Genomic DNA, 25,205 nt, shown 5'->3' with positions numbered 1-25,205 from the left:
TAAAGATCTCATCAATTAAGGAATGCCCAGACACCAGACTAATCCTTAATTAATGGTTTTGAAAATAGATTCATGGAGTTGCCACCAATATTTTACTCAAAACATTGAAAAAAAAAAGGTTTTTAAAAGTCCAATAATGGCCTCGATAACCAGAATTGGGTTCGGGGGTCGGTTACGTGTAGGGAAGGTATTAAGCACCCCTACAACACCCTTAATCGGTACCCTATGACGAAGTTTAACATTATAAATAATAATAATATAAATATTAAATCCCCTTTTATTGATGATTATTTACATGCTTGAAATTTAAATTAAACAATTGACTCTAAAATATCTGCATGATTATTTTTATTATAACAATGTAAAATAAAAGAAGAGAAAGATAAAACAAGAGATTGATGAGTAATACCTCGTAACAAGCTTTATTGGATCTTCAACTATGGGGGTTATAGGTGCTTTGTGGCAACCTTTCACACTACAATAAGTCTCACAAAACTCAAGAAGTACAATAGGAGAGAGAGAGAGAGAAAAAAAAGGGAGAAATTTCGAGCTCTATGGAGCTTTGGACGAAATTTTGGAGGTCCCTTGAACTATGCCCGAGATTTCTTATTTATAGGCATCAGATGTGGGCCGGAACGGCCCGTTCTGGATTCGGAACGGCCCGTTCCGGATCCGAACGTTAAGTTCTATTTTTGCACCCTGGAACGGCCCGTTCTGAAATCAGAACGGCCCGTTCTGGGGAACCAGAACGGCCCGTTCCGGGGAACCAGAACGGCCCGTTCTGGGTTAGAGATTTTAGGCCATTTTTTTAGTTTGGAACGGCCCGTTCTGGTCTAGAACAGCCCGTTCCAACCAACAATTTTTAGGCCTTTGAGAAGCCTCGGAACGGCCCGTTCTGATTCGAGAACGGTCCGTTCCGGACTTGAGAACGGCCCGTTCCGATTTTGGAACGGCCCGTTCTGGGCCACTAAAAAAGTTGATTTTGGCTTTTGGGTCCTCTGATGTCCTATTTTGCTTATCGTTTGCCCCCGGACGAAATTGGTGTCTACAGCTGCCCCTCTTTACTTGTCCTTTAGAATAACTGTGTTGCTTTTCTAAAGGCAAGTAAAGACGTAGACATTCGTCCGGGTCGTCTTCTCATCTCTGTGTTGATGCTTCTACGTTGCTTCCCTTGGACAAGTGTATTTATTCGTATCCTCACCCTTTAGAGCAATTGAACATTGATTGCATACTCTATTGGGTAATAAGGTTGACAAACTGTACACCTGATATTCAGTCTTCGAGTAGAAGCTCCATTGTTTCTCTTGTGATAATGTGTCCCTTTATTTGTAGCTTGTTTAAGAGGGAGTATTATTATGGCTGGCCTCTCCAGGCTGCCTGCTGAACGATGAGTATTATTATGGCTGGCCTCTCCAGGCTGCCTGCTGAACGGATGCTGAGTATTATTATGCCTAGCCTCTCCAGGCTGCCTGCTGAACGGTGAGTATTATTATGCCTAGCCTCTCCAGGCCGCCCGCTGAATGAATGCTGAGTATTATTATGCCTAGCCTCTCCAGGCCGCCTGCTAATGTTGAGTATTATTATGCCTGGCCCCTCCAAGCCGCCTGCTGATGCTGAGTATTATTATGCCTGCCTCTCCAGGCCGCCTGCTGAATGTTGAGTATTATTATGCCTAGCCTCTCCAGGCCGCCTGCTGAATGCTGAGTATTATTATGCCTAGCCTCTCTAGGATGCTTGCTGATGTTGATGATGCGATTGCCCTTTTTCTATGGGAAGACGTCTGATGAAGACGAAGATTGCTAGTAGGTGGTGCCCTTGTGATGGTGGGCAAAGGAGTAAATGATGAGTATTATTATGCCTGGCCTCTTCAGGCTGCCTGCTGATGATGCTGATGTGATTCCCCTTTTCTTTGGGAGGACGTCTTCTCATCATACTACAACATTAATCATTTTTCAACATTTTATCAGAGGACCATAAAGTCAAGGCTACAACTATAACAAAGACCATAAAGTCAAATTCTGAAATAAAAAAAGCGCTCAGCGCTTTGCCACTAGGAATTCTCCCCTGGCATGCGGCCCCTAAAGGGCTCAGCCCTTTCAAAGGGATCAGCCATTTCACCAAGCACTTAGTCGTTCCCAACAGCTCAGCCCTTTGCCTCCTGGGAATGCTCCCCTTGCACGTGGCCCCCAAAGGGTTCAACCCTTTAAAAGGGCTCATCCTTTGATGATAGAAATACATGGGTTCTTCACCATTTTCATCAAAACCAGAATGCAAGTGCACTCAATTCATATAAAAACATCAACGCAAAAGATCCAACACACAAAATCACAAATTTCCAGCACAAAACACAACATGCAACTCATAAATAATCAAAAACACCACATGCAAACCTTAAACAACACAAACCCATCACATTTTCAACTTTTCCCCAAAACTTAACTTCCAACTCGATTTCTCAACCATGATTGATAATCCTACATGTTTCTACTTGAAATCAGCTCAACAATGCAACACTATAAACTTCTACTCCTCATTTCTAGCTTCCTTTACCTCAGAGAAGAAGAATTCGAGCTTCGGGGAAGGAAGAGAACAAGCTTCCACACACGACTTCGGGTTTTCCCAAACTTTAAGTTCTCTAGCACCAAAAGCCCAACTCTCCCTCAGCTCAATCTTCAAAAAATAAGAAGGAGAGGAGAAAAGTATTTTGTTTCAACCAAGGAAGAAGAAATGAAGAGTAAAGGAAAAACGGAGTTGAGGCTTACATTAATCATCTTAACCTGAGGATTGTATAGTTGTAGAAAGTGTATTTGCAAAAAGGACTCCGACGATCAATTTAACATAATTATCTTGTTTTCCTTATTTTACTAACACACATATCTTAGTTTTCAATAACTATCCATATCTCCTTCAATGGTTACTTTTTCATGTACTATAATGTTTACTACTTTGAAAGTGCTATCAAGTTTGAGTTTACATAGTTTTAGTCATGCTAACATTTTAAGGTCAAATTAACTGATCACCTAAGGTTGGATTGGACAAGCTTCCTAGTGATGTGAGTACATAAACTCCCAAGTCTCAAGTTTATGTTGGAGCAAGAGAACTTATTTAGGATTACAAGAGGTAATAATTCTTGCATGCTAGCATCTTTTGTGACTTGTCAATAAATAATTATGTAGTAATAATAATTAAAGGTGCATTAATATTAGTGAGGAAATGAAAGTGTACTCGTAATTACAACTTTTCATTTTGAAAAATTTAAGTGTTTATAGCACTATATAAAAAAGTAATTAACAAGGGTTTTTTCTGGTTATTTCATAAAATCGCTACAAAATATTATAATTCTAACAATTATTTTAACCATTAAAACCATTAAAAAATAATATATTTTTGGTGGTTTAAAACCGTCACAATCTTTAAATACATGCCACACGTTGTCAACTTAATCAAAATATCTTTTTTCTTACTTTTAAGAGAATAAAAATCATAAACTTATTCTTATGCACACACGCTTCTCTTTCTCTCAAACTTCTTTCAAAATTCTTGACGGACACGTTTGAGCTTCACTGTCACAACTTTTGGGCTACCAAAATGTTGGATCTCTGTGACAACTTGGGTCACGTTGTTTACGCCACCTTGTTGTTCCAACAACTACGAAACCCCATCGTGTTCTCTTACAATGCAATCATCATAACCTACACCTATAATCAGAAACATTCCCTAGCAATTGGTATTTTCAACCAAATGCTCACATATGCAACAAAATCAATGTTACCAGACAAGTTCACGTTCCCGTTTGGATAAAATCGTGCGCGGGTCTTCTTTGCCTTCTTCTCGGGCAACAAGTTCACACGCACGTGTGCAAATTTGGCACCAAGTCGCATGCAATAACGGATAACGCTCTGATTGATATGTACACAAAGTGTAGCGATATGAATGGTGCGTACCAAGTGTTTGAGGAAATGATTCACTTAGATGCGGTTTCTTGGAATAGTTTAATATCGGGGCACGCGAGATTAGGACAAATGAAGAGTGCGAGGGAAGAGTTTGATGAAATGCCTTGTAGGAAAATTGTGTCTTGAACGACTATGATTAATGGGTATGCTAGAGCAGGATGTTATGTTAATGCTTTGGAGATTTTTCGTGGGATGCAAGTGGTGGGTATTGAGCCTGATGAGATCAGTGTTATATCTGTTCTACCCACGTGTGCGCAGCTTGGGGCTCTTGAGGTTGCACAGATGGAAGACAATGTTTGTCAATTTGGGTTGTGTAGGGAGATTTGTGGAAGGAAACATTTCTCGTTGGAACTGAGGTTTGTTCCATTAATTTGTTTTTTTTTTAAAATTTATTTACGTGTGCCGTGTATTTTTTGTTTGTAACATTTTGGTGTTGCAATTGCAGTGGGACCAATTGGATTTCGTGTATCAATTCAAGAGGGATTTCTCAAATCTAGAAGTGAGTATTGGATTCAGGCTGCTTAGGTTTTGTTTAGTTTGGTGGTCTCTGCTTAAGTGAAGTAAACTGCATTATTTTGATTAATCACTGATGATGTTGTGATTTTGTGGGTGTGTTTTCAGAATGTGTCTGAGGAGGGTGGCATGTTATATGAGAGAAAACTTTATGGTGTGTTTGGATGGGGAATTTTACAAATTCAAGGAATTTGAAATTCTTGGTATTTGAATTACTTTGATTTCAATTTCTATTATTCTTAAAAGATTTTGTTTGGATAAGTCAATTCAATTTTTTTAAAATTTTAAATTGTTAAATTGGATATTATGATAATTTGATTCTACATTTTAAAAATATATTTATATGTTTAGATTTTTAAATAAAATTTTATAAAAATAAATATTAGCTAAATTTTAAATATTTAATAATTTTAAAAATTAATATTAGATAATATTTAATAATTTTTAAAGAATTTTTGAAAATTTAATAATTAAAATATATGAAAAGATAAGATAAAATATATTAGTGAAATAAGGAAAAAATATGAGGAATTTCAAATTCTTACTATTTTGGGAGAATTTGAAATTCTACTATTTCAAGGAATTTCACAAATGCTTGGATTTCAAATTCTTTGTAAATTCTCCATTCAAACAAAGTATTTCACTTCAAAGAATTTGAAATTCTTCAAACAAATGAATTACTCCATTTAAATTCTCCATCCAAACACACTCTTATGTCTTTGGTTACATTAAGCGCAAGTGGCTTGCTAGACTTTATTTTGTTCTATCGCCATTTTGAAGGCGACTGATTAGCTTTCTATCCGTTTGCGTTTATTGTTTGGTCATTGGTCTTATGTTGATCTTTCTGGCTGCAACTCAACTGGTCATGTTTAAAGGAGAAAGCAAAGTTGTCAGCATACCTGTGGTGGTAGTTGTAAGTTGTCAAACAAGGTTGTTTACATGGATTGTGAATACGTGTTGACCAAATTGATTATTGCTTTTGAGCTTTTTCATAAAAATAGACTGTTTTATCTTGTAAGTATGTGATAATAATGTGTTCCTTCTAGTTGTCACTTGTGTGTATTCTTTAGTATAGGGAATAGACTTAGGAATCACAACCTTGATGATTTCAATATAAAGGTGTTATTTTTGAATTGTAGCTTGTTTAATCTTGTGATTTTACAGGTCTTATGATTATTTGGGTTAAATTACATTTTGCATTAATTCTTTCCCTGTCTAATTTCAAGTCTTGGTAAGATCTTCTGATTTAACAATCTTTTGGATTGGCAGTGGTGTTGAATTATTTTTTGAGTTTACCCCCCTCTGATTTATTTCCCAAATGGTTCTATATTGTATGCCTCATTGCTGGGTAGGTTTAAGTCAACTAATACTTTATATGATCTAATTTTATTGGCAGGAAAGCAGGATTGCCTGTTGGTTACAAGGGTTGTCAATTTCATATAGTTATTAAGGATTTTATGATTCAGGCAGGTGATTTTGTAAAGGTACTGTTCTGGTTTATCTTTGATTTTTTCTTTTTGGCATATACTGAGCGAGAGCAGTGGTGAGTGTCAACATTTATGAAAATAAAATAAGATGAGCCCACTTTTATGGTTCTCTTGCATGGCTTGATCTTATTGGACACATATAGCATGATGGTTAACTTAGTTATGAAATTTGTGTTTCTTACCCAATATTTTGTGGAAACTATTTTACTCTCAGGGAAGTTATTCATTTATTAATGAAATCTTTGTGATGTTTATGTATATGCATTGATTTATCTATTTATGAATTAACTCTTAAAGCAATTCTGCCTTCTATTTTAATTCACAAGATTTATATGACTTGTATAAATGTTGCTAGTGACAACAATAGAGTTGAATCCTGGTTTTATATGAAATCTTTACTAATAAATTCTTCCTTGGCAGGGTGATGTTAATGGATGTGTTTCCACCTATGGACTCAAGTTTGATGATGAAAAATTCACCGCCAAACACACTGGCCCTGGCCTTCTATCGATGGTATGTGTTTGCTTTTTCTACCTTCTATCATTTTGGGTTATATGAAAATAGGGATTGCTGATGGAATGGACACACAAGGATAAATATGTACCTGTATGCTATTATTTACTATGATAATTGTAATGTATCAGTTCTGAATGCTAGCTGTTCTTACCGGAAATCTGCTGTAGAGCTGATCTGCCAGGTAAGATCGGTGAGCCTCCTTCACTGGTACGCTGGTGCTCCAAGATGGGGGTGGTACCTGCAAAAGAGACTCCGATGCTAAAGTTAGTGTTTGTGTGAATACTAGTCTCGTATATGTAATGCACGTACCTTAGTGTGAATTAGGGTTGTATTGGGCCTTGGGCCTGAGATGAGAGATAATGTGATCAGATAAGGGATTTCGTCTGGGGTGAGATCCTCAAGAATCAGTTATGATTCACTTAAATACCGAGCTGATGTCGCGCGGTGCGTGTCCGAGGTTGGCTTGCGCTGTGGTACCGAGCTCTGAGCTCGGTTACGCAGTACGGATAGTACACTAGCTCCCCGAGCTCCGAAGACCGTAGGTCGAGGAGTTAAGACCAAGCTCGCTGGGGGGAGGTGACATTTCGCGTACGTTTGCATGTTGTGGTGCCATGTGTCGTGACTATTCATTTCCCGGAAACGTGCAAGTGGCGTGTTATGGGAAATGACGGTTATGTAATGATGAATTTGCAATTAATTGTGTTGTTAGGCGTGCCCTTAGGTTGACACGTGGCATGGCCGTTTTGAATTTGGGGGAGAGTTTTTTCTTTTCTCTCACTCGCGCCTCTTTGCCTTCTTCACTTTACTCTTTCTTCAACTTCTTGTGTACGCCGCTTCTCTCGTTTTCATCCGTTCTCCGTCTCCGTTTCAGTCACCGTTTCCGGTAACCCTTTCGTTGTTAGGGTTATTTTCTGAAGAGGAGTACTAGGTACTTCCTTTTTACTGTCTTCTTTTCTCTTCTTCCCGGTTTTTCTTCGAGTCTTTCTTTTCTTTTTCATGGCTGGGGGGAGTAGTGCCGGTTCTTCTACGCCTTCTCGGGGTAAGGCGCGTGGTAAGGCGGTGGCTACCGGAAAGGCCACCGCCGAAAAGAGGGATCCGCCCCGGGGCCCGGAGCCAGGCATTCCTGGTTATGACTGGGTCAAGTGTGAGATGGCGGGGGTCCAAAGCGTCTTTCAGACCTTTCTTGAGGTCAATAGGATCTCCAGGTCGTGTAGGGTTTACGACCCTTCTATCTCCCATATGATTCGGCTTGAGCCTTGTCAGGCCGATGAGGGCGTGTACATGGGGAAGTCTACTGACCCTCCCCATTTCTATATGTACCAAAGCTTTTTTAGGGATTTAGGTGTATGCCTTCCCTTCACCCAATTTGAGTGCGATTTTTTGAACTTCATCAACTCGGCTCCTTGCTAGTTGCACCCCAATAATTGAGGTTTTTTGAGGGCTTTTCAAGTCCTGTGTACAGTGCTGGGGATTAAGGTGTCTCTTCGCGTCTTTCTTCATTTTTATCAGCTGAAGATGGGCGCCCCTCCTTACGGTATTTTGTCCTTGAGTGGGAGTAGGGATGGGGGTCTATTTACTCTCTACTCCCAGTCATATAAAAATTTCAAACAGGAGTTTTTTTCGGGTCGCCCTTGTGGGTGTCGACCCTTTGGAAGATGAGGTGTTTCATTTCGGTGGGTTGCCGAAATTTCCTTTTTACTGGTGTCCCAAACCGTCTAGGTTTCACGGTTTGCGTGACCTGAAGGTGACGGCCTCGGAGGCGGCCGCCATTGAAAACCTTGCTGCGTTCCCTCGTCCGTTGGATTGCAAGCTCGTTCTATCGCTTGCAAATTCGCCCTACAGGGAGAGGGGCCTAGAGAGTGAGTATTTCGTGTTTTGGTGGTTTGCTAGGGCTCGTGTGATTTCCTTTTGTTGATGTATTTTGCTTCTTGCCTGTAGGTATCATGGGAAAGAATTTGTGGCGCGAGCTCAAACATCGCTACAATGTCACAGAACTCGAGGTCCCCAAACCTCAAGAGGAGGATGTTCCCCCTCTAAGGGCCAGCCGAAAGAGGAAGAGGGGAGCAAGGGAGGTCGGGGGGACCTCTGCCCTTGCGGATGTCGAGGAGGTGACCTCCACGGCCGCTGATGCGAGTGCGGTGGACCTTACTGAGAGTCCGTCGCCTAAGGAGGCCCCTCGGGTGGCCTTTGAGGAGGTGGTTCGGGCCGCCGAGGTGGCGATTCCGGCCACTGAGCAGGCCGCCCAGTCTGCTGAGGTGGTGAGAAACCTGTTATTGTTACTTTCTTAATATCATTCATTGTGTTTTTCTGTGTTCTGACTGGGGCTGTCTTTCGCAGGCGGGAGATACCGCCGAGGCGGCGACGCAGGTTGTTGGGCGGGCTACCCAGTGTGCCGAGGTGGCAGTTCCGGCCACCGAGCAGGTTGCCCCTGCTACTGAGGTAAGTAGTATTCTTAGGCCTTCGTGGTTTCCTGTTTGTCATCTTATTTCTTTTTTAACATGGGGCTGGTTTTTGCAAGTGAGGTCGGAGGTTCCCTCGTCCCCCGCTGCAGCTTTGGCGCCACCGTGTGGCTCGTCACAGGGGGCTTCACGGAGTCGATACTTGGCTCATCGCTTCGGGAAGGGCCTTCCGAAGGTGCGGCTGGACCATGTGAGCGCCTCAGCCGACATGCACTCTCTGTGGAGCTCGGGGGTGACCGCTGAGAAGTTCTTCCCTCAAGGTTCGTTGAGCTCCGAGGACCAGGGGTTGATAGAGGAGGTCAGCCCCGAGGATAGTTTTGATGTTGCTCAGGTCCTGCTGCAGAGGGCTACGGGCATCTTGGGCCACTGGAAGCCGAGGTGGGCCAAGCAGCAAGAGGACCTGGCCAAGCAGCAAGAGGAGCTGGCCAAGCTGAGGGGTCGACTTCAACCCTGGAAGGATGCAAATAAGATCCTGAGGGAGGAGAACAAGGCTCTCAGTGTTGCTGTTGGCGAGGTGAAGCGGTAGGAGGTGGAGCTTCGGTCTGCGCGGGGCGATCTTGAGAGGGTGCAAAAGTCTCTTGAGATCGCTTTACGATCCAACGAGGCTTATGCTTCCCAGGTGGGGGAGTTGCAAGAGCTCGTCGCCTTCTCTCGGGGTCGCGTTCGCTCTTAGGAGGATGAGGTGACGTCCTCTCGCGGCCAAGTGCGGGCTCTGGAGGACGTTGTGACCTCTCTTAAGGGAGAGTTGGCGGCGGCGTCTGAGGAGCGCCTCCGTGGCGAGGTCATTCTTGGTGGCCGTGAAGATGAAATTGCCACCTTGAAGGCGGAGCTCGCGGCAGGGAAAGCGGCCACGGAGAAGAGGCTCGCGGAGGTCGAGCACTCCGTTGTGATAGAGCATAAGAGGGGCTTTCAGAAGGCTGCTCGTCAGGCACGTCTCCTGGCTCACGGGTTCGACTTCTCCTCCATGCATGTGGAAAAGGTCGTCCACTTTGGGAGGTTGGTCAGGGAGGATGATGTCGATGACAGTTCGAGTGGGAATGCCTCAGCATAGGCCGTTTTTGTTGTCTTTTTTTTTTGTTTTATGTTTCCTTTTCCTGACTTTATGTATTGAACCTTGGAAATTTTGCGTCTAATGTATATATGTGTTTTTCTTCATCTGCGACTTCGTCTGATTTTTGACATTTTCGTGTTTTGAGACGTATGTTTGATGCCCCTGGTGTGCTTTGGATTTGGCCTAAGTTTGAGTGACCCATTGAGAGTTCGCACTCGTCGTTAGATTAATTAGGTTTTGCATCCGGTCTTTAGGTGAGGGTGTCGGGGTTCGAGTCCGACCTCAACTTTGAGGGAAACGATTGAGTTGCGCTTGTGCTCGATTTGTGTATGCATTCTGATATCCGTTTTCTTAAACTTTCATGAGGGTGCAGGTTTGACCTTGATAGCACGGGGTTTGGTCTCGACCTTAGGTTTTCGTGGAGGTTCGAGTTTGACCTCCCATTTGAAACGATTGAGCTGGGGTTCGTACTCGACCTAAATTTAGAGTGAGACGATTTGATTAAGGTTCGATGTTAGGGTTCGTGTTCGACCTCGTAGTTTTGGGGAGGTTCGGGCTCGACCTCGGACATCTGTTTGGGTGAGTGTTTCTGTGAAGGTTCGATGACCTTGATTTGTTAGCGCCGAGGTTTTGAGTCGACCTCAAACCGGAGTATAGTGAGTTGCGTCACCAGGCAAACTCGCATGTTAAGTAGGATGTTGTAGGGGTTCGAATTCTTTCTCGGATAAGTGGTCCGTATTTGTCTTCGAATTCATACATTTCACCGAGGTTCGAACACGTTCTTGGGTTTAGAGTGGTGTGTGTTTCATCAACGTTTGTGTTCGATCTTGAAAGAGCGTACAGGGGTTCGAAGTCGTCCCCAAGTTGAAGTAGAGTGAACGGTACTAGGATTCGAACTCGACTTTGGGCGAGAACATTGAGATTCAGACTCGACCTCAACTTGCATTCTGGAGGGTTGACCCAACTTCGGATCTCGAGGTATATGATTTAATTAAGGTTCGTATTTGACCTTAGGCGAGTATATCCAGGTTCAGGCTCGTCCTCGGAATTAGCGTATTTGAGGTTCGTACTTGACCTCAATTTTGGGGGAAAACATTTGATTATGGTTCAAACTTGGCCGTTAACGGGAGTGCCGAGGTTTGTATTCGACCTCGGAGTGTGAGGTTCGAATTCGACCTTAGAGCTCCATGGGGATTCAAGCTTGGCCTTAATAGACCGAGGTTCGAACTCGACATTAGAGTTTCGTGAAGGTTCAGACTTGACCTTAATAAACCGAGGTTCGAACTCGACCTTAGATTTTTGTGAAGGTTCAAACTTGACCTTAATAAACCGAGGTTTGAACTCGACCTTAGATTTTCGTGAAGGTTCAGACTTGACCTTAATAGACCGAGGTTCGAACACGACTTTAGATTTTCGTGAAGGTTCAGACTTGACCTTAATAAACCGAGGTTCGAACTCGACCTTAGATTTTCGTGAAGGTTCAGACTTGACCTTAATAGACCGAGGTTCAAACTCGACCTTAGATTTTTGTGAAGGTTCAAACTTGACCTTAATAAACCGAGGTTCGAACTCGACCTTAGATTTTCGTGAAGGTTCAGACTTGACCTTAATAGACCGAGGTTCGAACTCGACCTTAGATTTTCGTGAAGGTTCAGACTTGACCTTAATAAACCGAGGTTCGAACTCGACCTTAGATTTTCGTGAAGGTTCAGACTTGACCTTAATAGACCGAGGTTCGAACTCGACCTTAGATTTTCGTGAAGGTTCAGACTTGACCTTAATAGACCGAGGTTCGAACTCGGCCTTAGATTTTCGTGAAGGTTTAGACTTGACCTTAATAAATCGAGGTTCGAATTCGACCTTATATTTTCGTGAAGGTTCAGACTTGACCTTAATAGACCGAGGTTCGAACTCGGCCTTAGATTTTCGTGAAGGTTCAGACTTGACCTTAATAAATCGAGGTTCGAACTCGACCTTAGATTTTCGTGAAGGTTCACACTTGACCTTAATAGACCGAAGTTCGAACTCGACCTTAGATTTTCGTGAAGGTTCAGACTTGACCCTAATAAACCGAGGTTCGAATTCGACCTTATATTTTCGTGAAGGTTCAGACTTGACCTTAATAGATCGAGGTTCGAACTCGGCCTTAGATTTTCGTGAAGGTTCAGACTTGACCTTAATAAACCGAGGTTCGAACTCGACCTTAGATTTTCGTGAAGGTTCAGACTTGACCTTAATAGACCGAGGTTCGAACTCGACCTTAGATTTTCGTGAAGGTTCAAACTTGACCTTAATAGACCGAGGTTCGAACTCGGCCTTAGATTTTCATGAAGGTTCAGACTTGACCTTAATAAACCGAGGTTCGAACTCGACCTTAGATTTTCGTGAAGGTTCAGACTTGACCTTAATAGACCGAGGTTCGAACTCGACCTTAGATTTTCGTGAAGGTTCAAACTTGACCTTAATAGACCGAGGTTCGAACTCGGCCTTAGATTTTCGTGAAGGTTCAGACTTGACCTTAATAAACCGAGGTTCGAACTCGACCTTAGATTTTTGTGAAGGTTCAAACTTGACCTTAATAAACCGAGGTTCGAACTCGACCTTAGATTTTCGTGAAGGTTCAGACTTGACCTTAATAAACCGAGGTTCGAATTCGACCTTATATTTTCGTGAAGGTTCAGACTTGACCTTAATAAACCAAGGTTCGAATTTGACCTTATATTTTAGATGGATTATTTAATTACGGTTCGAACTCGACCTTTGACGAGAGTGTTGGGGTTCGTATTCGACCTCGGAACTTGCATTTGTGCGTTTAAGGTTCGTTTTCGTTCTTTATATAAGCGGAAAGATAAGAGTATGGGTTGAGCAAAATGAGTAATTTTATTTATTATGCCTGTGTGTCTCGTTAAAAACCCTCTCAGTCAAAGACTGGGACGGGAAAAGAGTGCACACTTTGTTCATACTAAGAAAAGAAATGAAACTTAAGGAGCTACGGTGGGGGGATCCCCCTTGTTTTGCTTGCTGGACGAGGAGACCTTCAGACTCTCGGCATAGCATTGCTGAGCCGTTTTCTGATTAGCTTTGACGGAGATAATTTTACCGTCCTTGCCCGGGAACTTCATGGTGAGGTGTGGGGTTGAAACTACCGCTCCGAGTTGGTTTAAGGTGGGCCTTCCGATGATGATGTTGTAGGAAGTGTTGGCTTCCACGAGGAGGTATTGAACCATGATCCGCCGTGTATTTGGTGGTGCTCCGAAAGTTGTCAGCAAGTCTACGTACCCCCGAGTGTGAACTCGCTCTCCTGCGAAGCCGACTAGGGGCTCCGTGTGAGGTTGAATGAGAGAGTGGGGGACGTCTAGCTTGAGGAACGTAGGCCAGTACAGGACGTCGGCCGAGCTTCCCTGGTCAATGAGTGTTTTCTGCACTTTCCAGTTGGCTATCTCCAAAATGACGACCATGGGGCATCTTGGTTAGGGATGACGCCGGCGTAGTCTTCGTCAGAGAAGGAGATCGGCGGTGAGCTTTGGTGGAGGGCCGAGGTGGTGGAGTGGACGCAGTTGATGCTCCGCAGGTGTCTCCTTCAAGCCGAGTTGCTGGCGCCGCCCCCAGCAAAACCACCTGCAATTGTGTTGATTACTCCCCTTAAGGGAGCCGACTCTGTCTCTTGGCTTATCTCGGCTTGTACTACGCCGCTAGAGTTTTTGCTGGGAGCCCGGGTGTTGGTCAGTGCGAGCTCCTGAACCGCGACCTCTGCCATGTCCCCGACTGCCATAGCCGCCTCTGTTACCCTGCTGTCGCTGGACATACTGGCCGAGGTGACCCGCTTGAATGAGCTCTTTGATGCGGTCCCGGAGTATGTGACATTCCTCTGTGGTGTGACCATGGTTCCTGTGGTACCGACAGTGCTTGGACTTGTCGGCGTTGCTGGGAGTGTGACCTGGTGGTGGAAGGGCGAGCAAGTTGTTGTTGCTGGCTTCCTCCAGGATGTGTACCCTAGGTGCGTTTAAGGGAGTGTAGAAGTCGTATCTCCCCCCTCTGTTTGCCCTAGTCGACTTCTTGAATTGGCTGTCGTTGTTTACTTTGATTTTATCCTTATGCCCTTGTTCCGACTTTGCTGGAGCTTTCCCGCAAACCTGGTTGCGGAAGGCGGAGTGCTCCTCCATCTGAATGTATCCGGCCGCACAGGCGCGAAGCTCGTCCATGTTGCGGGGCGGATCTCGGTAGAGACTATCGACAAAGGGGCCAGCTTTGAGGGTCATGAGCATGGAGTGCAGGGCGACCTCGGGGTTTAAGTTCCGGATCCTCACCGAGATGGTGGAGAAGCGCTCCATGAAGGTCTGCAAAGGTTCGTCATCATTCTGCCTGAGGTTGGCCAATGCAGTGGAGGTTGTGTGGTGAGGTCGGCTGGTGGCGTATTGTGTCGTGAACCGCCAGATTAAGGTGCTGAAGCTGTCGATGGACTCGGCGGGTAACTGGGTGTACCAGTGGAGTGCGGCTCCTTTGAGCGATGTCGAAAAACCCTACACAGGATAGCATCACTGTTAGTGTAGAGGTTTACCTGGGTTGTATACAGGTCAATGTGCTCATCGGGGTCCGTCGTGCCATCATAGCGGTCGAGATGGAGAGGCTTCCATCCACGGGGGAGTGGGGTCTCCATTATGCCGTGCACAAAAGGATGTCGGCGGAAGGTTTCGTGGCCTTCTGTGGCACGTGTGGGTGCTCTGCTGGCGTCTGGACCCGGCTTGTGCGTCGATGCACGAGATCGATGCGTGGCGGGTCGTGAAGTCGGTGCCTTAGTCGCAGTCCGGGATTGAGAGGCCGAGTGTGCCTCGTCTTCGTGGATATTGCTCTTGTGAGGAGAGTGATCGGAGGGGCGTCGAGGGAGTTGGGCGCGAATGCGCTCGTTTTCGGCGCGTAATGCCGCTAGGTCCGCTTCATTGGTGGCTCTCATCGCCGCTAGGTCGGTTTCGTGCTGGGCACGCATATTGCGCAGGTCAGCGTCGTGCTATTGCCGCATCTGTTCGACCTAGTCGATCAGCCTCCTCAAGGTCGCAGCGTCGCTGTCCATTGTGATTGAGTTTTCTGCGTTGTCTGTTGCGCGTCTACTATGGCTTCTGGTGAAGACCATACAGGTGGCCGATAAGAGTTGTCTTGATCGCCCCCAAGGTGGGCGCCAAATGTTCTTACCGGAAATCTGCTGTAGAGCTGATCTGCCAAGTAAGATCGGTGAGCCTCCTTCACTGGTACGCTGGTGCTCCAAGATGGGGGTGGTACCTGCAAAAGAGACTCCGATGCTAAAGTTAGTGTTTGTGTGAATACTAGTCTCGTATATGTAATGCACGTACCTTAGTGTGAATTAGGGTTGTCTTGGGCCTTGGGCCTGAGATGAGATATAATGTGATCAGATAAGGGATCTCGTCTGGGGCGAGATCCTCGGGAATCAGTTATGATTCACTTAAATACCGAGCTGATGTCGCGCGGTGCGTGTCTGAGGTTGGCTTGCGCTGTGGTACCGAGCTCTGAGCTCGGTTACGCAGTACGGATAGTACACTAGCTATTTTTTTTGGTGGGGTGCGTTGGGGATTTTCTGGATGCATTTTAAGCACGCGTGAAAGTTCCTTTACTGGATGGTGGTATTTTTTATTGCATTTCTTTTACGTATATGGTTATTTTATGCTATTTGTAGGGATTGTAATCTTTATTCGGTGGAGCTAGGCTAGTATTTATTTTCTATCCAAAAACACGATCTAATGATCATGTGTAATGTGTAAATAATGTTTAGAACCTAATTTCAAATGTGGCTTCTGCTTGAATGGCTTAACCATATTCTCATTTGAATTGTTCAAAACCAACCCAGTTCAGAGTGTTGAGAGAACATTTCAACTTACTAGAGCAGACAAAGACTTGGTTTCAAAACCAAAATTTGATGTTGAGGTTTGTTTGGATTTTCAGTGGATGTAGATTAATGCGTATCCTTTGATGTGTTGGTTTGCTTATTTATTGAAAAAATTGTGTTTAGGCTTGGTGTATGCTTTTGAACGACAAGATTCCATTCAGGATGCAGTGGCCACTGTATGCAGACCTGCAGGTCAATGGTATTTTTTAAGTCATGTGTTCCTTGCTAATTTGGAAATAGGTTTCTTGTTGGCTGTCTAGTTTTAATTTCCATGGTATGTTATGCAACTAGGAGCATGTCATTTTAAATTAAAACACCAAATATGTTTGCAATGATTGTTTTGTGACTGTCTTTGAAATTTGTTCTCATTGGTTTGATTATGCTTATATAGGTGTTCCCGTTCGTGCAACTAACAGACCTGGTTCCCAATTGCTTGGTGCTAATGGTCGGGATGACGGTCCAATTGTAAGTTTTTTTTCTCATTTATCGACATAGTTATGACTTGTCAAACTAGTTAAAATTGTTAGACATGTGTTCATTTACTATTTTAATTGATTTTATTAAATTTCTTACTGTTCTTCTATTTTGTCAGATCACGCCATATACAAAAGACGAAATTAATAAGATTTCCTTAACAGGAAGTGATGCTCACATTTTTTGTTCAGGAGTTCGTATTGTTCAAAAGCACAGTATGCAGCAGGTAGATTGCATTCAAAGCTTGATAAATTTATAAGAAAACTATTTTGAATTACTGTTGGTTCCTTAATCCAGCCTTGTGGCATTGTAATAGTAAAGTTTGAAGTATCTCCCTGTTTGAAGTTTGGCCAATGTTCCTAATGTTGGTCTTTTATGGTTGATTTATTAAAAATTAGAAATTAGAAATAATTTGTCATGCTTTTTTATTATATTTCATGAAGATGTTTGTTCACCCATTATAAATTGGAAAGCACATGTATGGGCCTTATAAAGTGATGCTTTTATTCTAAAGAAAGTTAAAATATTCTCATTTTTTCTTGAGCATTATTTTTGCTTAAGTTGTCTGGCTTGTGAGACTTTTTTTTAAATAAGGAATGTTGAATTTTTTCACATAATAATAACTAGATCTGGTTTGGATTTTGACCAAATTTGCTGGTTTTAATTGGTCATGTCTGGTTCAACTCTCAAGTCTTAACTAAGATTAATGTTACTCCCACATAGCTTCATCCTAATGTATAGTTAAGGTTTTTCTTAAGGTCTTTCAAATATTTATTCTTTTACGAATATCCAACTTACTTTGCAAAAGTTTATGCACTTTTACTAGTTGAAATATAGCAAACCTATAGGTTAGGCCTTCTTAAATGAAATTCATTCTCAAGGCCTTTTTACTTTATTTTGTCCCTCATATAAGAATTTCAAGAGTGAGTTTTTTAAGGTTTGTCCTCTTAATAATCATCTTGAAGTTGACAACATCTTTCATGTTGATGGGAAACCTAAATTTCCCCTATATTGGCAATCAAACTCAATAAGGTTTACAAGTACTCATGGTATTGTCCTGTCTCCTATTGAGGAGGTCAACATAAATATCTTGCAAGAATTACCTTGTCCATTGGATTGTAAGGAAATTTTACATTTGTAAGACCCGCGCCCACGAGCCTCTCTCTCTCTCTCACTCATTTTTTCCCTTCCTTCCATTACTCTATTCTCATTCCCTTTCTTGGATGAAAAAATTTCATTTCTCTTCTTCTTCTTTTTCTCTTCCCCGTGAGCTCGGAACCAAAATTCTTCTCCCTCTGAGGTAAAGGAAGCTAGAAATTTATCATTGATTGCTGTTTGTAGCATGAAAGTAGTGTTGTTTGATGGGTTGGATGAATGAGGATTAACTTGTGTAGCATTTCAATTAAAAGTGAGGTGTTAAGTGGAAGGAAGAAAATGTGATGGTTTGGGTAGGATTCTTGTTGCATGTGGGGTTTGTGATGTTTTCTGAGTTTCATGTTGATGGTAGGATTTCTTTCTTGCAATTGCATGTGTTGGGTCTCCTTAGATTGTAATTTTTTGATGGATTTTGGGTGAAAAACATGTGGGAGCCATGGAAGAGCAGAAAGCTCTGCATTTCGCACTAGAGTGCTGAATCGGCACTGCAACTGTGAAAGAAAACAAGGTGGCCGAGACTTGGAGCTGCAGCTCCAAGTTGGGCACTATAGCCCTAGGAGAAAATGAAGTTGGCAAAGATTTGAAGCTAGAACTCTGAATTGAGCGCGACAGAGCCGAGGGTAGATGATCTAATTTGGTCTTAAGGTCTTCATAAAAGTTATATCCGTTGATGTTAGCTTTCCAATGGCACCAGAATCACCCAAAAAGGAGGTCTAGAACTCTAGATATGGCTATTTTAGTGAATATGGGTCAAGTTGTCAGCATTGGTTATAGATGTTGAGGTTTTTATAAATTTTAACAAAGTAGATGATGGAATTAGGACTTTATGTCTTCATAGGAGTTGTATTAAATCTCCTTATCTTTCATATGAGATAAGGATGAGCATGATAGGAGTAGTATAACTCTCGATAAGCTATTTTATGTGAAGGTTACCATTTCACAATGAGTGATTTGGTTAAGTTGATAGTTGTTTTGGGTGTTAAATTTATTTGTGTTGTTATATTGAGTAATTTGGCACGATTTATGAGTTTTAATTATGTAATAGGAGATGTATTATGTGACGAAAATGTTGTGTATTGATATATATGATAAAATGTTGAATAATGATGAATGTTGTGGTTTGATGAGAAAACATAGTTGTAAGTTGAGAGTTGCATGTTGAACCCTAGTTATGTAATTGTGTAGAAATGTTATATGAGTTGAATGAGCTGTTGTGTTGTTAAAATGTGTTGTTAAACAGTGTTGACGAGTTGTTGTGTTGATAAATTGTGTTAAAGTTTTGAGTTGATTGTGTCATTCAAGTTGAAAGTTGATTGAGATGATGAGTTAAAAATTGTTTTGATTGTGTTGTGATGATCAATTGTTGATCACTAAGACTAGCGAAGATGTTTTTGAAGTTGCTCATCCCATTTTGCAGATTGAGATAGTTGTGGTACTCTAAGAGCCCAATTTTTTAAAAAACCCTCCTTGGGGAGTTGTCCCTTGGAGTGGATGATGTGTTGCTCTCCTCTAGGACTTAAGGTTAAGGCACACGTGTATGAAGCAACCACATTATAGGGGCCAAGTCAAGCTATACCAATTATAAATGGCCAATTCGAGTAAAGTACAAAGTTAGAAACTTAGTTCGTAACCGAGTATCGGAGGATTGTAGTATTTGGAGGATAGTCAGTAAGCTAATCCAATATGTGGCTTAGTTGAGCTAGCTAATGCTGTGGTAGGTCTAAACCCAACTGTCCTATCCTGACATAGTACTATACTTCCTTGTTTAAGTGATAAAGTCTGAGAAATCGTTATCATGTTGTGAATTTTTATCCAAATTTGTTGTTTACGTAGCAAGCCCAAAAAGGTTCTGTGTTGTCGATTCGGTAGGATCTAACCACTTAGACTACTCACCTTGTGTTGTAGGAGATCTCCAAGTTGAAATGCATGACGACGCATATGTCTTGATGAGTTGTATGTGTTGATATGTTGTGAAGTTGTTATAAAGTTGTGTGTTGTCTGTGTTGTGTGTTTCATGATGAATAAGTTGTTATTGTTGATAGTGATATGTTGTAGGTTTCTTTTATATTCATATGTTGTTTAAGTATTATGTGTTGTATGTTGAACAAGTTGACGAAGATGATGACAGTGATGCTAAGTTGCATGTGTTGTATATTTCATATATATCCGTTGTTTATTTAAACTAGCTTACCCTTGCATCTTTTCATGTGGTATGGACTGCGATGATTATATGATGTATGAGAGTAGAGCAGGAATAGGCTAGGAGATAGTTGCTTGAGGCCACTTGGTGGCAAGAGCTGGAGAGTTATATTTTGTTGACTACCCTTAGTGGTACATTTTATTTTGTAGACCATTGTTTATATTGTAACATGTTAGGCCACCTTTTATGCATAGTGGTGTGTGTGTGTGTATGTGTATATATATATATATATATATATATATATATATGTATTAGATTCATGTTATACCATTTTAGTATACATTTCTAGTTGTTCAGTTGTGTTGTTCAGTAGTGTTACGACTATGACGGGTTGTTACACTTTTATGGTATTAAAGTAGGTCGAGTTTAGTGGACACTCTGTGGGGGTGATCCCATTAGGTTTTTGTTGTGTAGTACTTTATGTTGTGTTGATAAAATATTGAAATTGTGTGGAGTAGTGTTAACTAGTTATTTGATGGTTGATGAGTAGTTGTTATGTAGTGTTGCTGAATGAGTTGTTGATTTATGTAGAATATGCCTAGATGAAATGGGCAGATAACCCGTTTCATAGAGATGATGGTCATGGCTATGCAACAGCAGAACACCTACTTTGCTCAGGTGGAAGCATAGAGAGCTGTAATTGAGGAAAAAAGACCAGTTGGGTCTCAAGAGAGTCGTGATTTAGTTGAGTTTAGGAAGTGTCACCCTCCGTAGTTTAAAGGAGATGCAGACCTAGAGGTAGCTAATTACTGGATCTATGAGATGGAGAAAATATTCACTATATTAGGATGTTCTCATGAGAAGAAGTTGGTCTATGCCATTTATATGCTGGTTGGGGAAGCTGAGTACTAGTGGAGGGGCACTCAATAGATGTTGGTTGCTAGATCAGTGGTTGTTGATTGGGAATGCTTCAAGAGGGTGTTCCTTAAGAAGTATTTTCCAGAGAGTGTGAGGCATGCCTAGGAGGTAGAGTTTATGAGATTACACTAGGGGAGCTTGACAATTTCTGATTATGCGATGAGATTCAAGCACTTGACTAGTTTTTATTCACAGGCTATCTCTGAAGCCTGGAAGTGCAGGAAGTTTGTTGAAGGTTTGAAGCATGAATTGAAGAGGGTGGTGGTGCCTATGGCCATCACTGAGTTTTCGACCTTGGTGGAGAAGGCTAAAGTCGTTAAGAGGTTAAAAGGTGGTAACCGAGCAGTGATGACTTTTGAGGGGCTAGCTGGGTCCAAGAAAAGTGGAGGTCAAAAGAAGCCTTATGATAGGCCCCAATCGCAACTAGGCCCTAATCGTAACTAGGCCCCAGAAGCCTACTACAGTTGGTAGGGTGTACCTTGACTGAAGTTGAAGCTTCCACTTCATCCGATCTGGTGAAGCGGAAAGGTAAAGCTACCGATAAGGATGTGATGATCTTACTTGATTCAAGAGCCTCCCATTCTTTTATTTCCTATGCTTGTGCTGAGAGGTTAAGTTTGTCTGTGTGTGATTTGGGGTTGAAACTGCTAGTTTCTACTCCCACTTATGTTTTTGTGATTGCTATTGAGTTGTGTTGGATGTCCGTTGTAGATGGGTGATAAAAAGTATAAGGTGAATGTAATTTGTTTGCCTTTACTTGATATTGATATAATCTTAGGGATGGATTGGTTCTCTATCAATCACATTCTTATAGATTGTGCCAAAAGGAAGTTGTATTTCCTCAGGTGGAGGATGAGTTATTGGTGTCAACTAGCCAAGCTGGAGTTTTGTTGAGGGATGAAGCAAAGTGCTTTATCCTATTTGCTGTTATGAGTGTGAAAACTAAGAAAGTAATTAATGGGATTGAAGTTGTGAGGGATTTCCCAGAAGTGTTTTCGGGTGAGGTGCCTATATTACCTCCTGTTAGGGAGATTGATTTAGCATTAATTTGATTCCAAGTGCAGGGCCAATGTTGGTTACTCCTTATATGATGGCTCTAACAGAGTTGGTTGAGTTGAAAAGACAAGTAGAGGAGTTGTTGGAAAAGCAGATGGTGAGACCAAGTGCGTCTCCATGGGGTGCTCCTGTGTTGTTAGTGAAAAAGAAATATGGGGGTAGCCGATTGTGTGTAGATTACAGACAATTGAACATGTTGACTATCAAGAATAAATATCCATTTCCTAGGATAGATGACTTGATGGATCAGCTTAAAGGAGCATCATGTTCTCCAAGATTGACTTAAGGTTAGGTTATCACTAGATTAAGGTGAAGGAGAGTGACATACCTAAGACTGCATTTAGGACTAGGTATGGTCACTATGAAGATCCAACAGTGTTCATGGATTACATGAACATAATCTTTTACCCATTTTTGAATAAATTTTTAGTGGTATTTATTGATGGAATCCTTATTTATTCCAAAAATTCGAAGGAACATGGAGAACAATTGAGGTTGATATTGGAAATTTTGAAGGAGAAACAATTGTATGCAAAGTTGTCAAAATGTGAATTCTGGTTGGAAGAAGTGAAGTTCTTAGGTCATGTTATTTTAGCAAAAGGAATTACAGTTGATCTGGTTAAAGTGGAGTCGGTGTTATAGTGGGAACGTCCAAGAATTGTCACTGATATTAGGAGTTTTGTGGGTTTAGCGGGTTATTGCACGAGGTTCATTGAAGGATTCTCCAAAATAGTAATGCCCCTAACCCAGTTGACTAGAAACGATCAACCTTTCATTTAGACAGATGCATATGATCAGAGTTTTGAAGAATTGAAGAAATAGTTAACTACTTCTCCTATGTTGGTGTTGCCTGATCCTGGTTCCTCACACTTGTGACCAGGGGTGGCACGACCTTAAGCAAGAAATGCTACAGGCGTGACCTTGGCATAGTATAGGATGGGTGATTCCTCATGCTTATGTCGGGGGTGGCACGACCTCGAGCAAGAGATGTTGCAAGCGTGACCTTGACACAGTGTAGGATGTGTGATTTCTCATGCTTATGTCGGGGGTGGCACAACCTTGGGCAAGAGATGCTACAGGCGTGACCTTGGCATATGGTGGGATGTGTGAGGCAATTAATGCTTATGTCGCGGGTGGCATGACCTCGAGCCAGAGATGCTACAGGCGTGACCTTGGCACAAGGTTAATTGTAAGATTTGTGTGGATTGTGATGAATTGGTGTAATTGTGAAATGCGATGTGAAGATGTTGCGTGATTGAAAGAATTAGGATAGATAGAAATGCTTGTAAATACTTCAATAAGTAATGAGTTATGATGAGATGATATTGTGGATTTTTCTTGTGTGTTTTTCATATAAATATTTTTTTTTCTCACTGTACAATTTGTGGATGTTTTAGGTGAGGAAGATCCAGTTTTGGATGGCATCTAGAATGTCAACCGTTGAGTTGTGGGTGTGCTATGATATTGTGGCATCGGGGCAGAGAATTCTAGGATAAATTTTTATATGTATTTAGAGTTATACCTTCTCTTTTGAAAGCAATTTGTAAACTCTCAAGTTTTACTTTCTAAATTTCATTTTTAATTATTTTGGTTATTTATGAAGGTTTTATGTGAACCTTTTTACCAACGTTGAATATTTTATTCTTTAGTTATTTACAAGATTTATTTATATACGTGTTGGGGTTGTAAGGGTGTCACATTTACTAGTATCAGAGCAGGTCGATCCAATCGGCCGTGAGTTATGAGTCTACTATTATTGTTTGGTAGATGAATGATGAAATGAATTGATTGTGGAACTTATTGATATGCTAGTATGATGATTGATTATGTTTGTTGTTATTTAATTGTGTGTACTCTAACAATGTTTTGCTTTATGATGAGGATAATGATGATGATGTTGATGTTTCCCTTGTGTTGTTAGTGTAAATTTCTGGATGACTAATATTTCAAACTTAGTTGTTATCTAAGTAAAGCCATTATGGTGACCAATGTTTTGAGTAGGAAACCTCTACATCTATCCTCCCTTACGATTAGAGAGATGAATCTTTTTGGCTCAATTAAAGATTTAAGTTTGGCTTATAAGGTTACCCTTAGTAGTGTGAGACTAAGTATGACTTGAGTAACGAATGAATTGTTGAAGGAAATTGGAGAAACATAATTAGTTGATTCATTTTGGTGACAAGATATGAGGCTATAGGATAAGATGATGGATAAGAGTTTGACTTGGGTGTAGATGGAGGGGTGAAATTAGAGATCTGATATGTATACCTAGTGAACTTATGCTTAGGTGCTTGATCTTTAGAGATGATCTTAGAAGTAAAACCAATATTGTGGCATATGCCTTGATTATGATGACCTCTGATATATCATTTCCGATGATTTAAGGGTTGGATTTGATTGAAGAATTTAGAGACTTATGCTTGGTGTGTGAGATTATCCTTAGGAGCCTTGAATTGATTATGTTGAAAGTGATTAGTGAATTAATGGATGAGATTAGAAAAAGCCCAAGAGTCAGATCCTTTCTTAGTGAACCAAGTGAACAAGATTGATAGGAGTATAGGTAACCTTTTCTGAGTAGGAATCGACGTTGTTTTGCAAGAACAAAATTTGGGTGCCTAGTAATCTCGAATTAAGAGATGATCTTAGAGGAAGGACAAACGAGTACTCTTAGCATCCATTTAGGAGCTACTAACATGTATCAGAGTGGCGCAGCAGAAGCGTGGTGACCTAAGGTGAAGAGAGGAGTAGAGGAAGTTTCTGTACTCATGTTTAGTATGATATAAGTCTAAGACAGAACATCATAAGTCTTTTAGGACTTTTGTAGCCTTTAGATGTCCCTGTTTGGAGGTGAGATAATGCGTCTAGACTTTGTTGTGGGTTTGCCTAGGAAGTTTAGGAAGAATCTTGAGTTTAATGAAGGAGTCATAGTCGAACCTCTTCATTTCAGAAATTTGAGGACGAATTTCTTAAAAGGGGGAAAGTATTGTAACACCCCAGTTTTCAAAAAGGTTATTATTATTATTATTAGATGGTATTTGGTAATAATTATTTTAATAATTATAGAGGAATATTATTTTGTACGTTTTAAATGATTATTATTTTGGACAATTATTTTGTACGTATTAAATAAGTATTTTTATTAGCATTTTTAAATAAATATTTATATGTTTTAAGAGAAGGTTGATTTTATATGATATTTTGTTATTGAAATTATATTATTATATTTTGGGTCAAAAATATATTACTATTATAGAGGAAAAATATTTTATAATATACTAGCGGGGCCGAGGCACTTCGTGGCTCTATATGAATTTTATCTCTAACAAATAACGCTCAAGTTGAATAATTCATTGTTGACATCTAATTTTATAAATAATTTTACACAATATAATATGATAAATTCAAATTTTAAATTATAAATTACAATTTTTAAATTTTAACTTTTAAAATTTAAAATTTATATATTAAATTTTAGATTTTAAATTTTAAATTTAATACTTCAGCAATTAAGTTTTAAATTTTAAACTTTAAACTTTAAATTTATAATTTAAAATTTTAAGTTTTCAATTTTAAAGTTTAAATTTTAA

General features: G+C 41.0%; 1 protein-coding gene across 6 annotated transcripts; it reads left to right on the top strand.

Moving 5' to 3' along the window:
* Positions 1-3,483: 3,483 nt before the first annotated feature.
* Positions 3,484-23,283, top strand: LOC109789726 (uncharacterized). Of its 6 annotated transcripts, XM_083077105.1 has the most exons (10): positions 3,488-4,309; positions 4,399-4,452; positions 4,575-5,396; positions 5,863-5,950; positions 6,374-6,466; positions 15,842-15,913; positions 15,999-16,074; positions 16,267-16,340; positions 16,468-16,575; positions 23,016-23,283. In XM_083077105.1, the coding sequence occupies exons 3-10, from the start codon at positions 5,299-5,301 to the stop codon at positions 23,112-23,114; spliced, it is 708 nt and encodes a 235-aa protein (XP_082933231.1). In that variant the 5' UTR covers positions 3,488-4,309; positions 4,399-4,452; positions 4,575-5,298; the 3' UTR covers positions 23,115-23,283. The 6 variants fall into 6 exon arrangements, 2 of the variants coding, with proteins under 2 accessions (XP_082933231.1, XP_082933234.1); XM_083077108.1 differs by lacking the exon at positions 15,842-15,913; XR_014434675.1 differs by lacking the exons at positions 16,267-16,340; positions 16,468-16,575; positions 23,016-23,283 and adding an exon at positions 8,408-8,727 and having other exon boundaries at positions 3,484-4,309; positions 8,807-15,913; positions 15,999-16,066.
* Positions 23,284-25,205: the final 1,922 nt, after the last annotated feature.

Source organism: Cajanus cajan, chromosome 1, assembly GCF_000230855.2.
Source record: "Cajanus cajan strain Asha chromosome 1, NIPB_CcT2T_4, whole genome shotgun sequence".
Lineage (NCBI taxonomy): Eukaryota > Viridiplantae > Streptophyta > Magnoliopsida > Fabales > Fabaceae > Cajanus > Cajanus cajan.
Note: the sequence above shows the minus strand (reverse complement) of the source record. Positions and strands in the feature narration are given on the sequence as shown.

What these genes read in the sequence shown, in the direction of transcription:
- LOC109789726 (XM_083077105.1), top strand. Translation starts at nt 5,299, where the DNA reads ATGTTGATCTTTCTGGCTGCAACTCAACTGGTCATGTTTAAAGGAGAA. An exon ending in GTTGTAAGTTGTCAAACAAG is followed by an intron (nt 5,397 to 5,862) that starts GTTGTTTACATG and finishes TTTTATTGGCAG; the next exon opens with GAAAGCAGGATTGCCTGTTG. An exon ending in AACCAAAATTTGATGTTGAG is followed by an intron (nt 15,914 to 15,998) that starts GTTTGTTTGGAT and finishes AATTGTGTTTAG; the next exon opens with GCTTGGTGTATGCTTTTGAA.